We start from the raw sequence: 12,479 nt of genomic DNA, 5'->3' as shown, positions 1-12,479 counted from the left end.
AAGGCCAGGGTTGCAGGATGGTGCATCCAGATTACAGGGCTGCAGGCAGACGTGTGACTAGCCTGCAGCAGACTCCTCAGCTCTCCAGACCCAGGTGATGGTCCCAGAGGCCTTCTTCTCTTTTCTTTTCCTGACGTTCCCCTTGTCTAGTAAGAGAATTGTCTGAGGTGCCAGAGCACTTCCTACTCAGGTGCAGGTGACAGGCCAGGAGGTGCAGGCAGAGGCAGGGAAGGCTGCCCCTCCGTGTGACTTGGGGTGAGTCTGGGCTGTCTTTCCCTCTGACAGAAGCATCTCTCGCTGACTTTGGCCTTGGGCTTGCTGCCTGCTCTCTCCTGGCAGGTTACGAAGCTCGTGAAGAACTACAGATCCCACTCAGCTCTGCTGGCGCTGCCATCCAGACTATTCTACCACAAGGAGCTTGAAGTCTGTGCAGACCCAAAGGTGGTGACCTCCTTACTGGGCTGGGAGAAGTTACCAAAGAAAGGCTTCCCCCTCATCTTTCACGGTGTGAGGGTGAGTCGTGTACCCGTCACTGACCTCGACATGGCACAGGACAAGTGGCTCAGTCTTTGAGTAGCTGAGTGACCCCCAGTGTTCATCGTGGTGTGTACGCGTGCTCAGTGCATGTGCTTTGATTAATTCAGCCACTGACAAAGCATTTGCCAAGTGCCTGTGGTGGGGCAGACGCGTGCTGGTCCCGCAGAGTAAAAGCAGTGGGAGGGGCTTCTGCCCATCCAGCCGCTCAGGTGATGACACACAGAAAGGGCTCTGGAGGATGCCGGCCCAGAGTGGGATGGAAGGGGGAGCATCCTAAAGGAGTTTGTAGGAGGTATATTGACGAGCTCACAGGATTGATTGGAAGGCTGGGGAGACAAGCAAGCTGAATCGAGGGAAGCTGGGCAACAGGAAGCTCCTGCCGCCCCCACGAAGAGTAACCGCCATCCTGTGCGTCATTGTCAAGTGAGAGAACCGACCTGGGGACAGAGCCTTCCCTCTCACCGTGGCCTCACTGGCTACGGGGTGTTAGTTAACTCCCCCTAACTCCCGCAGGGGGAGTTAGACGCTCAGTAGCCAAAAAGTGACAAGTGTTCACTAAAATGCGAGTGTTTATGCTGGGAATTTGGTTGTTAGAACCAGAAGTCAGGTTTTACATTAACTCCCCCAAGTTCTCATCCAGATTCGGGGCTGTGCAGACTCCAGGATGGGTCAAGCTGGTGCCAGGGTGCCCGCCCCTCTCCTCTCTGGAGCCCGCCTTCCTTCCCATGACAGCACCTGCTGCCTGAGGCCTCCAGATTGGCCTGCTCTGTCAGAAGAGGCTGGAAGAAAGTGGAGTTGTGTGTACAGCTGTGGCTGTGGGGTGCCCACCGTGGATGGGAGCGAGTTCCAGGAGAGGGTGGACTCACAATGTGGTCCACTCAGCATGAGTCCCCTGCTGGCTGGTGCATTCTCCCAGTCTTGTGCCCTGTTACCCTCCTGGGAGCAGTCTTCCCCAGCTCTGCCTGTCCTCACAGGCTTCCCTGTGTGTCAGAAAAAACAAGTTAGAAAGTGTATCTCGGCTTCAGAGATCCCTCTGACGCATGTAGAGTGGGGACCTACAGAGAAGGAAGCATGATCGCTGCCGAAAGAGTCAGAAGGCTTAGCCTAAGCACGTGAACTAAGACAGGCCCCCAACGTCTACAAGCAGAGACCGGTGTTGTAAAGGGGTCAGTTCTGCATAAATTAATCCATGTATTTAATGCAGTCTACGTAAAAGTCACATTGGGCTCTTTCATGAGAAACTGAGTACGGAGTGGAGTTGTAAATATGTAAAAAAGTTTTGTAGAAGAAAAATGAGATGCAAAGCCCACTGGATAACATACTATAAGAGCTGTAGTAAATACAAGTGCACAGTGTGAAAAGAACAGAGTCCGGAAACATCGATGGATTTCGTGAGCGTTTTTGGAGGGCCCTGAGGGTTACATGTAGGTGAGACCTCTCAGGCTGGGTTGCAGAGAACATGGTCCCCTCCCACCATTTGAGAAAAAAGGGTTTTATCACCAGTTGTTAACTGGCCGCAGGATTGCTGGCCAGGCCTGGCCGTTACTCGCCCTTGGCTCCCACAGGCGCACTCCAGTCCCTGGGATGCAGTTTCAGACACCCTCCCCAGCGCATACCCTTTCGACACAGCTTTCCCTTGACTCTGGATTCTTGGCGGGCGGCCGTTCCCCCGAGGAAACTCCAGGAGGCCCTCTGTCTGACTCACTGCTCTGTCCCTGTGCCCAGCGCGTCCCAGCAGAGAGAGCTCAGTAGAACATGCTGCACGGACACTGTGGGGGGGGGATGAGCCCCAGGAGGTAGCTGTAGTCTTGTCCTCCTAAAGAAGCAGAGTTGGGAGCCTGTGCTGCAGTGGCAGGTGGCTTGTCTCTGGCTTCTTTTTGCTAGGACGATAGCAGAGTTCAAACCTAAGATATTGACTGTCTGGCCCTTACAGGCAAGAGGTACCAACCTCTGGTCTGATTGAAAAGCCGGCTTTGTACTTAGCCTGTTAGTTTTCTGCTTCATTAATTTCAGCTTTATCTTGAATCATTCTTTCTTACTAACTTATTTATCTTTATTTGTTTCGTTTAATTCCCACAAGATGAGCACTTGGTTCCTGTCCTCTTTGTCCTCTTAGCAGGGAGGCACTGGTGACGGCGGCATCCCTCAGGTGCTGCCGTGCTTCTCCATGTGTGTCTTCCAAGGGTCCCCTTCTCCATGGCTTTCTAGATACTTGTGACTTTCTCTAGTTTCTTTTTTGGTCCAAGGGTGATAGAAAAGTACTTTTCTTAATTTCCAAGTGGCTAAGAAAGTTTTGGTCACCTCTTTTTTATTTCTAATTTTATTAGGTTCTGATCAAGAACTGTGGCCTATAAACTCTCCGCTTTTAAGATTTTGTGGCCAAATAGGTATAAGTTTTGGTAAATGTTCTAAAGACATACCAAAAAAACTTATATGCTCTATTTGAGGGATGTAAGTTCCAAATGCATTTTTTGAATAAGTTGATGGAGTTTGTTATTTAGCTCTTCTGTGTCTTGGATTTTGTCTACTAGGTAGTCCCACTAGTGGGAGAAGAGTGAAGTCTCACATAATAATATTTTTTTATCAAATTCTCTTTGAATTTCTAATAGTTCTTGCCTTATGTATTTAACTGCTGTGTTGTTTTGTGTGTAGAAGTTTATGATTGTTTTATCTTCCTCACTATGTAATGTCGAGTTTTTAGCTTTAAATTCCACCTTACAATAATATTAATATTGCCATTCCTTTTTTCTTATTATCTAGTATCTCTTTGCCCTCTATTTTCATTCTTTCTTTATCATTTTACTTTAGGTGTATTTCTTAGAAGCAGCTAGTTTTTATATTTAATCCAATTTGAGGGTCTGTGCTTTTTTTTTTTTTTGTGAGGAAGATCAGCCCTGAGCTGATATCCATGCCTATCCTCCTCTTTTTTGCTGAGGAAAAGTGGCCCTGAGCTAACATCTATTGCCAATCTTCTTCCTTTTTTTAACCCTTTTTCTCCCCAAAGCCCCAGTAGATGGTTGTACGTCATAGTGGCACATCCTTCTACTTGCTGTATGTGGGACGCTGCCTCAGCATGGCCGGAGAAGGGGCGCGTTGGTGCACGCCTGGGATCCGATCCCGGGCCGCCAGTAGCGGAGCGCGCGCACTTAACCGCTAAGCCATGGGGCCGGCCCTGGGTCTGTGCTTTTGATGAGATAAATCAGCCCAACCTGTAGTTATTTAACTGTTCCTTCATCTTGACCTTTGTTACTTGTTGTTGTTTCCTCCTTTTCCTTATCTTTTGTAGCTGTTCAGTTGATATTCATTGAATGTTTTTTCTCTTCAGTTTAGAAGTTCTACTATGAGCTTCCGTCCCATTAATCTTTTTTTAGTTATCTTAATCATTTATTATAAATCTAAGGGATAAATTTCATGTGGCTTAACAACAGCGTAAAACACATTCTGAAAGTTAATACCTTATTGCTTTATCTGGTGTTCACTCTTTTTTGATTGTGGTAAAATACACATTAACATGAAATATGCTGTGTTAGCCATTTTAAGTGTACAGTTCAGTAGTGTTAAATATATTCAGATTGTTTTTTAACCCATCTTTAGAACATTTTCATCTTCCCAAACTGAAACTCTATCTCCATTACACACTAACTCCCCATCCCCCTCCCCCACACCCTGGCACCCACCATGTACCTTCTGTCTCTATGGATTTGGCAACTCTAGGACGTCATAGAAGTGGAATAATCAGTATTTGTCCTTTTGTGACTGGCTTATTTCACTCGGCATAATATTTTCAAGGTTCATCCATGTTGTAGCATGTCAGAATTTCCTTTTTTTTTTTTCAGTGAGGAAGATTAGCCCTGAGCTAACATCTATTGCTAGTCCTCCTCTTTTTTCTGAGGAAGATTGGCCTGTGCCCATCTTCCTCTACTTTATATGTGGGACACCTGCCACAGCATGGCTTGATAAGTGCTGAGTAGGTCCATGCCCAGGATCCGAACCCGTGAACCCTGGGCCGCCAAAGCAGAGCACACGAACTTAATCAGTATGCCACCAGGTCAGCCCCAGAATTTCCTTCCTTTTGAAGGCTGAATAATATTCCACTGTATGGATAATACCACATTTTGTTTATCCATTCATTTGTTGATGGACACTTGGGTTGTTGTCACCTTTTGGTTATTGCAAATAATGCTGCTATGAACATGAGTGTATGAATATTTATCTGGCTCCCTGCATTCACTTCTTTTGGGTATAGACTCAAGTGGAATTGCTGGACCGTATGATAATGTTATGTTTAATATTTTGAGGAACCGACATACTGTTTTCCATGGCAGTTCTACCATTTTACAATCCCACCAGCAGTGCACAAGAGTGCACTTTCTCCATACCCTCGCCAACGCTTGTTGCTTTCTGTTTTTTGATAGTAGCGGTCCTGGTGGGTGTGAGGTGGAATCTTGTGGGTTGATTGGCGTTTCCCTCGTGGCAGGTGATGTTGCGGGCCTTTTCGTGTGCTTGTGGGCCATCTGCATGTCCTCTTTGCTGACTGGCTGAGAGAGCGAGTGGGGAGGGAATGGAGCCTGAGTCGGACTTCTTGGCCTATGGCAGGGCCCTGCTGTGGCCTCCTGGACTGACCACAGCTGGCCGTGCAGTCTGCTTTGGCCACATTGGCCTTCTTTACTTTTTTTTAGCACACTCGGGTGCTTCTGCAATGGGGCCCCACGTGCCCTCCCTCACCATGCAGCTGCCTTTGCCCAGTAGCTCCTGCACACGTGTCAGTTGGTGTGAGCCTTGCTGACCTGCCACTCCCGTGTTGACAGTCCCTCAGATCACAGCCTCGCCTAGCCAGTCCTTCTCCTTCCTGCGCTTGCTGCAGCTGGGATGATTGTCCTGATTACTTAACGTTAGTCTGCCCTGCTGGAATGTGAGTTCTGCACGAGAGCAGGGCTTGCTTCTGTCTTGTTCATGCTCTGTTCCCCAGCGTCTCCGTCTGCTCCTTGTTCGTAGGCCCTGAGCGAGCGTTTTTTGAGTACATGACGTTTTGTGATGGACGTGCCCTTCTCTGTCTCCTAACTCAGGGCAGCGAAGCTCGGGAAGGGAGAAGCCCCTCGTGGTTCAACCCGGCCGAAGCTGTCCAGGTCATGCGCTACTGCTGCCTGCTGGCCAGGAGCACCTCGAGCCAGGTGTCTGCCGGTGACATCGGTGTGATCACGCCCTACCGGAAGCAGGTGTGGACCTGCTCGAACGAGCTTGTTTCATGCTTTTTTGTTTGAGGAGGCCACAGAGGAAGGTGGAAACAAGCTTGTCAGGTGGCCCCAAGTCCCTCTCGAGTCGTCTCCACAGCTCACTGCTCTTGCACTGGTGTCCCGTGAGCCTGGGGAGAGCACGTGCTCTCTCCGGCAAGTGACCCACGGCCTGGGCATGTTGAGTGAGCCCACCTCTCTTTGCTCATCTGTCACTGGGCGTGAGAATGTCCTCTCCCCTGGGTTGTGAGGGCAGCAAGTCCGGTGGGGCCACACATTCTTGCTGCGAGCTCCTTGGCCTCCCCATCGTCGCACAGTGTCCATCTGCTCCCCTGTGGTGGGCTTGCAGGGCTCTCCCATGTCTCGTTGCCATGAACACCTCCTCATGCCTGCGGGCAGGGCGCAGCTAGGCTGCTCACAGTCTATACCCTGCCGCTGGGGTCCCCTAAAACGGGGAGTGAGGGTGTTGTGGGATTACCCTGAGTTGTCAGGGTCTTGAGAATCTTCCTGTTCATTGGCCATTTCTTCATGTCTTCCTTAAATTGCCTGTTCAAATCTAGAGCCCACTGTAAATTGACCTCAGGCGTGTTTTGTTCTCAACGGTTTGTAGTTTTCAGTATACATTCTAGATCACAGGTCCTTGGTAGTTGTGTGTCTTGTGTACAGCATCTCTGCTGGGCGTTTGTCTTTGTTGATTGTTTCCCTTATGTATATGTTTCTATTTTTTGTTTATTTATTTTTTTGCAGGAGAAGATTTGCCCCGAGCTAACATCTGTTGCCAATCTTCCTCCTTGTTTCTTTTTTCCCCCTCAAAGCCCCAGCACACAGCCATGTACAGTTGCAAATTCTTCTGGTTCTTCTATGTGGGTCGCTGCCACAGCATGGCTACTGATAGACGAGGAGTGTGGTTCAGTGCCCAGGAACCAAACCTGGGCTGCGGAAGCGGAGCATGCCAGACTTCACCCATTAGGCCATCAGGGCTGGCTCTGTATGTTTCTACTTTCAATGTCGTCAGATACACAGAGCTTGTCTCAGTAACTTCCTTATGGTTCGTGCTCTTTGTGTCTGAGAAGTCCTTCCATGTCCTGTTGTCATGAAGTGTTTCCCACTTTTCTTCTGAGACTTTTAAGTGTCTGCTTCTCACCGTTACATCTTTGACCCACCTGGATTTGTTTCTGAGTGTGGATTGGGGTAGGGATCTGAGTTTATTTTCCATTGTGCATAATCAGTTTAGTGAATGGTATCTGAGTGGCATGTGTTGCCTTGCCTGCCACACACCAGCTTCTCGTGCGCATCTTCGGGGGCCGCCTCTGTCCCAGGACCACACGGAGTAGTCACAGGAGCTTGGTGGCGAGTTGGCATCTGGGAGTGAGTCCTACGAAGCACATCTTCACACCCGCCCTCCTGAGTCTTAGCTTTGTGCTCTTTCCTGTGAATTTTAGGAATTCCACCTTTTTTCAAAACATATTTTTCTTAGTAGCAGTTTATCAACGTGTCTTAACTGTTTTGGATTTTGGTTTTGCTTCTGACATCCTACTTAGTTCTTCTGGGTTTGTGTTTCTTCTGAGGTTTGTCTTTTAGTAGTTACTTCAGCAAAGGCCTGTGAGTAGCAAATATTTATTTAACCACCTCACTTATGAATTTTGATTCAGCTGTTTGCCCCAGTTCTTTGAAAACTTTACCCCCATTTTGTTGTAGTATGTACTGTGCTGAGAAATCTACTCTCTGCCTGGCTTTGTTTTTAAGTAATGTCCTTTTTTTCATAGTTTTAATATTTTCCCTTTATTCTTGGTGTTGTATAGTTTTGCCACAAAATGTCTGGGTGTGATTTCTCTCCCCTGCTGGGGCCTCGTGACTGGTGTGGACAGATGTCCCCTGCCTGCTCTGGAACTGCTGGTAGACGTGTCCAGCCTCTCAGTCTGCCCTCGGTCTCTGAGCCCCTCCCTCTGTCTGTCTGACCCATCTGTCCGGCATCCTCTGGGAACCTTCCCTGGGTGCAGGCCTCCCACTCCCAGGCCGCCTCCTGTGAGGAGCTGAGCCGTTCCCCACTACTGAGTTTTCTTTTTTCCAAGATTTCAAGTTGGTTTTTGTTTTTAGCACCATGACCTGTTCTTGCCTTGTCTCCAGAGACCTTGGGCACACTTCACCTGGAGTCCTGTGTAGAGGATCTCATCCCCATTCCCTCAGGAGCTGGCCGTCCTCCTGTTGGCTTGTTGTCACTTTTCACGAAGTTCCTCTTCCCCCTAGCTTCCTGTTACTGTCGCCACATGCTACGCACAGCCCATTGCCAGGCTGCTTTTGTCGCAACGGCTCAGGCTCCTGGGGTGTGGGATCCCCAGAGGGGCTCTCTGTTCCCTGGGCCCCATGAGGCACTCTGGAGCCCGCCCCACTGGGAGTCCCAGCGCTGTCCCCACGGAGACGTCCTTCTCACTCAAAGCAGTGCGTGTCTTCTCACTTCTTTGCACATCATGTCCCTATCCTTGCTGCGCACGGGTGGGGAGAGGGGAGATCTCCACGGGAGACAGCACTCCTGAGGACCCACCCCTTGCCCCAGTGGACTCGATCTGGAATCAGGATTTGGGCTCTTACCAACTTAGATTTGATGAAATATGATTTAGAATTGGAAAACAATATTGCACATTAGCTAATATTCGCTTATGCTGTAATATGTAAAGAAATGGTCAGATTTGTGAAATTTTATCTTTAATCTTCCTTTTTATCTGCTTCAAAGGTGGAGAAAATCAAAATTCTTTTGAGAAATGTTGATCTGACGGATGTAAAGGTTGGCTCGGTAGAGGAGTTTCAAGGGCAGGAATGTTTGGTTATCATCATCTCCACTGTAGGTATTCCTGGGTCCAGTGGGCGACAGTGCTTCTGAGGTCACTGGTGGTGGTTGGGTTCTGGGCACATTCGGACAGGAAGAGACAGAGGCTGATCAATAACGCCGAGAAGCGAGTGCAGGATGGAGACTCTCCATGCCCCAAGCGTCATCTCAAGCAGTAATTGTAGGGAGTTCTTTTTTAAAAAACCCTAAGATGGGCAGACAGAAAAGTAAAGAGAAGGAATCCAGGAAGAAGTGGCCATTGTGTCAGAGAAGGAGGGACAAAATGTGGGAGAAAAGAAGGAAGCGGGGGTGGGGCGGAGTGGGAGGGCCTCAGAGGAGGGTGCCTGCCCCACCAGACACACACCAAAACCCTACACCCAGAGATAGTGGGTTAGTGTTTGGAGGGTCTCCTGTGTGTGGACAGAGAGGCAACAAGGTCTGCTCTCTGCCACTCCCCCCACCCCCGCCGCTTCCCAGCTGCTTTTATTTTTTTTTAACCAAAAATAGGGTCACACTGATGTTTAATGTTTCTAAAAGCTTTTATATGTCAAGAGGTTTTTTCCATGCCAAAGAAATTTAAGATACAATTTTTATTCGTCTTTGCATTTTTTAGGTACGGTCAAATGAAGATAGTTTTGAAGATGATAGATATTTTTTGGGCTTCTTGTCCAACTCAAAAAGATTTAATGTTGCCATCACCAGACCCAAAGCCTTGCTGATTGTACTGGGAAATCCTTACATTCTTGTCAGAGTGAGCTGCCACCTTGCGGGCTGTGTCACCTGAGGAGGGGGTGGCGAGGAGGGTCCCGCTGGACGCTGTGGAGCAGGAGGCAGCCCAGCCCTCTTCTGAGTTTAAGGCCAGGCTCCTTTGTGTTTCAATAGGATCCCTGTTTTGGGGCTTTGCTGGAATACAGCATCACAAACGGTGTTTACACAGGATGCAACCTACCTCCTGAGCTGCAGTCCCTGGAAAAGTAAGGTCTTCTTTTGTGTCCCTGAAGGATGGGCCCCCACCCTGCCCCTCCCTCCCGCCCCGCCTCACCCAGTTCCCCTCCCGGCTGCCTGCCTCGTGGGCTGCAGTGCCTGGTCCTGGGGTGTTGTTTAGGGTTGGCATCACCCTTCCCTTGCACAGTTTTAAATAGGTAAACATAAGTGCCCCTTGTAAAAACCACACTGGGGAGAGGGCACAGCTCCCAGCCCCCTCTGGTGGTCTCCAAGCGCGATCCTGAGCCACTGTGGGGAGCCCGACTCACCGGCCCCTTACGTTTCCTCATCTGCAGCTGTGGCTAGGCACAGCCTGCCCTTCCCTGCCCAGCAGAGCCAGGACCCAAGGGACCAGAGGGGACTGCATCCGGAGCCCCCTATTGATAAGGGATGGCCATTGAAGCCAGGCACCACACCCTGAGGAGCTGCTGTCCCTGCACTGTGGCCCGTGGCCTGCCTTGTCTCACAGCCTAGGCCATGAGTGTGGGGGCCACTGGGTCTGACGGAGCCCGCTCATGCTGCCATCAGCTCTGCATGCCAGCCCCTTCCTGCCACTGGGTAGTTACTATAACCCGTCACCAAAATAAACGCTCTAGTGGGACACCCCACATTTCTTTCCATCTCAACTTGCGCCTCATGTTGGGGGACAGTTATGCTTTTGCGTGGCCTCTGACCCCTGCTGTGCTGGGCTCTCCTTTCCAGGTCCTTGAGCCAGTGTTCACTTCATGTGCCAGCTGTGCAAAGCCTGGGGGCTCTGCCCGGGGACGTGCCAGCCGGGCAGAGGTGGGGTCCGCCTGTATCCCAGCCCCCACCTGTCCCCTCTGGCCAAGAGCTGGCCTGTCCATGCAGATCCTCAGGGAGCTGTTTCTAGGGAAGGCTGAAAGTGTTCCTCTGTGAACAGCACCAGGCTTGGGACCCACCCCCAGGTGTCCAGTAAGGCTGCCTTAGACGCACGTCTGTGAATCGCTGGCCGTGGGTCTCATTGAGGCAGGGAGTTGCCACAGAGGGGCTGGAGTTCAGGCATGGCAGCAAGGCAGCAGCTGCAGGCTCCTGTGAGTCCTGCGCTGTCCGCAGCATGGAAGGCAGAGCCTGGGGGAGACGGCAGCAGTCTGTGCAGGAGGCAGGGCCAAGCCCCAGGCTGGGAGACAACCACACGGACACGCTTACTGTCCATGCAACAAGGGACAGACCTGGGACACTGAGGCTCGAGACCCCCAGCCCAACCCACCTGCACACAGGCAGGGTGCCCAGCAAGAAGACACAGCTTTCGGAAGCACGGTTGAGACTGAAGCATTTCAAGTGCCACAGGCTGCACTACTCTTCGCTGAGGTCCCTGCCGGCACTTGTGTTTAGAGCCCCTGACTGCTTCCTCCAGGAAGGCAGCTGGGATGGAGGGCTGAGGGGGGTGTGCATAGAGGCCCAAGCAGAGCCCCCAGGCGCTGAGGGCAGGCGCTCCAGGAGGAAGCCTGAGGAGTCACACGTGGCAGGGGGCTGGTGGCCAGGGCGATAAGGGCCTTGCTCAGCCCTCCTGTGCAGCAGCAGGACCTGGAAATGTGCAGCCAGAGGCTGGCGCAGGCTCCAGGGCCGGGCCTCCTCACCCCCCAAGCACGGGGCTCTCGTGGGCACTTACGTCCACTTTAGGGGACACTGCTATCGGGATGGCAGCACTTGAAAAGTTGCCCCTCTTCACGGTTCAGGAAGGCGCATGCACCGTTGTAGAGCCAGCTGTTTGTGGGCAGGTGGAGACCTGTGCTTGCCCTGCGATGGATCCTGCAGCGCCCCTCCCTCTGGAGCCCCAGGTCCCGGGCACACCCCCCACGTGTGCAGGCACAAAGAGGGTATTCTGGGGTATTCACATACTTGAAGGTCCCAGAAGACCCTATGCTCCCTCCCAGGGTCCATGGGGACTGGCCCTGCTGTCTCCCAGGCCTGCCCGGCCCTGGTGGAGCACTCAGGCAGGATATTTGAGTCTTTTTCCCGCTTTGGCTTCCGGCTTTGATGGGGCAGTGTCCTGTGAGCTGCACCCCACGGTAGTTTTAGAGTCCTTGGTGCTTGTGAATAAGCCAGGCAAAGGCAGCGGTTTGGGGCTGGGTGTGACCTGACAGGAAAATGCCCTGCACGCTGGAATTCCCGATGGCCACCCAGGGGGCTCGGTGTAGGAGACACTGGGAAGCTGGTGTGACTGACCAGAGCCATCAAGACAGCCTAACGCTGTCTGGTCTCAGAGCGTGTCCTCATGGGGAGGGGACCCAGGGACTGGGCCTCGGGGAACACGGGGGCTTTGTGCCTCACGGCCTGGCTGCAACCATGCCTGCCCTACGCAGGCCCCTCTGCATGAGGCAGCCTCACACGCTGACCTGCCTCTTGTGAAGGGGCCGGTCCCAGGGTTGTCGCAGTGGAAGCCCGCGTGTGGCCACTCTGGCCACGCAATTTGGCCCAGGTGCAGACACCACAGGAAGGGGACGTGGGTGCAGGGTCTCGTGTCCCACGCTCCTCGCACTATTCAAGCAGCAAGAGGATGGATGGTGGGTGCCAGACCCTTCTCCCCTTCCATGAGCCTCAGGGATGACTGCCCTGCAGGAGCAGCCAGGGTCCAACCAAGTGGCTTGTCGGGACCCTCCATGGGTCCATGGGGATTGTGTGCTTGCGGCATCATGGGGCAGCAGACTTTAGGCACAAAACATGCTTAAGGTGAGAATATCGAGAACTTCTGGACAGTAACAACGGCATCAAACCAAGCTGGGGCCTCTGGGCGCTGCGCCGGCCTGGAGCTCCTTTGTGTGGCTGCTGCCCTCCGCCCCTAGGCTCGTGCAAAGGCCAGTCCACCCCCAGGCCAGTGCTGTGGGTGCAGCAGAGGAAGAGGAGGAGCCTGGTGGCAGGCAGGATGGAGGAGCTGCGCACGC

General features: G+C 51.9%; 1 protein-coding gene across 1 annotated transcript in view; it reads left to right on the top strand.

Moving 5' to 3' along the window:
- The window catches only part of MOV10L1 (Mov10 like RNA helicase 1), an 83,291-nt gene extending 73,721 nt beyond the window's left edge, over positions 1-9,570 (top strand). Inside the window, exons 21-25 of the mRNA XM_087448708.1 lie at positions 340-513; positions 5,604-5,753; positions 8,500-8,607; positions 9,206-9,343; positions 9,475-9,570. Of these exons, the coding sequence (XP_087304834.1) occupies positions 340-513; positions 5,604-5,753; positions 8,500-8,607; positions 9,206-9,343; positions 9,475-9,570 (666 nt within the window). The remainder of the gene's footprint in view (positions 1-339; positions 514-5,603; positions 5,754-8,499; positions 8,608-9,205; positions 9,344-9,474) is intronic.
- Positions 9,571-12,479: the final 2,909 nt, after the last annotated feature.

The sequence above is a fragment of the Ceratotherium simum genome, chromosome 25 (assembly GCF_057802395.1).
Source record: "Ceratotherium simum simum isolate JZ-2026a chromosome 25, ASM5780239v1, whole genome shotgun sequence".
NCBI classification, from domain to species: Eukaryota; Metazoa; Chordata; class Mammalia; order Perissodactyla; family Rhinocerotidae; genus Ceratotherium; species Ceratotherium simum.
This window is presented reverse-complemented; position numbering and strand designations above follow the sequence as displayed.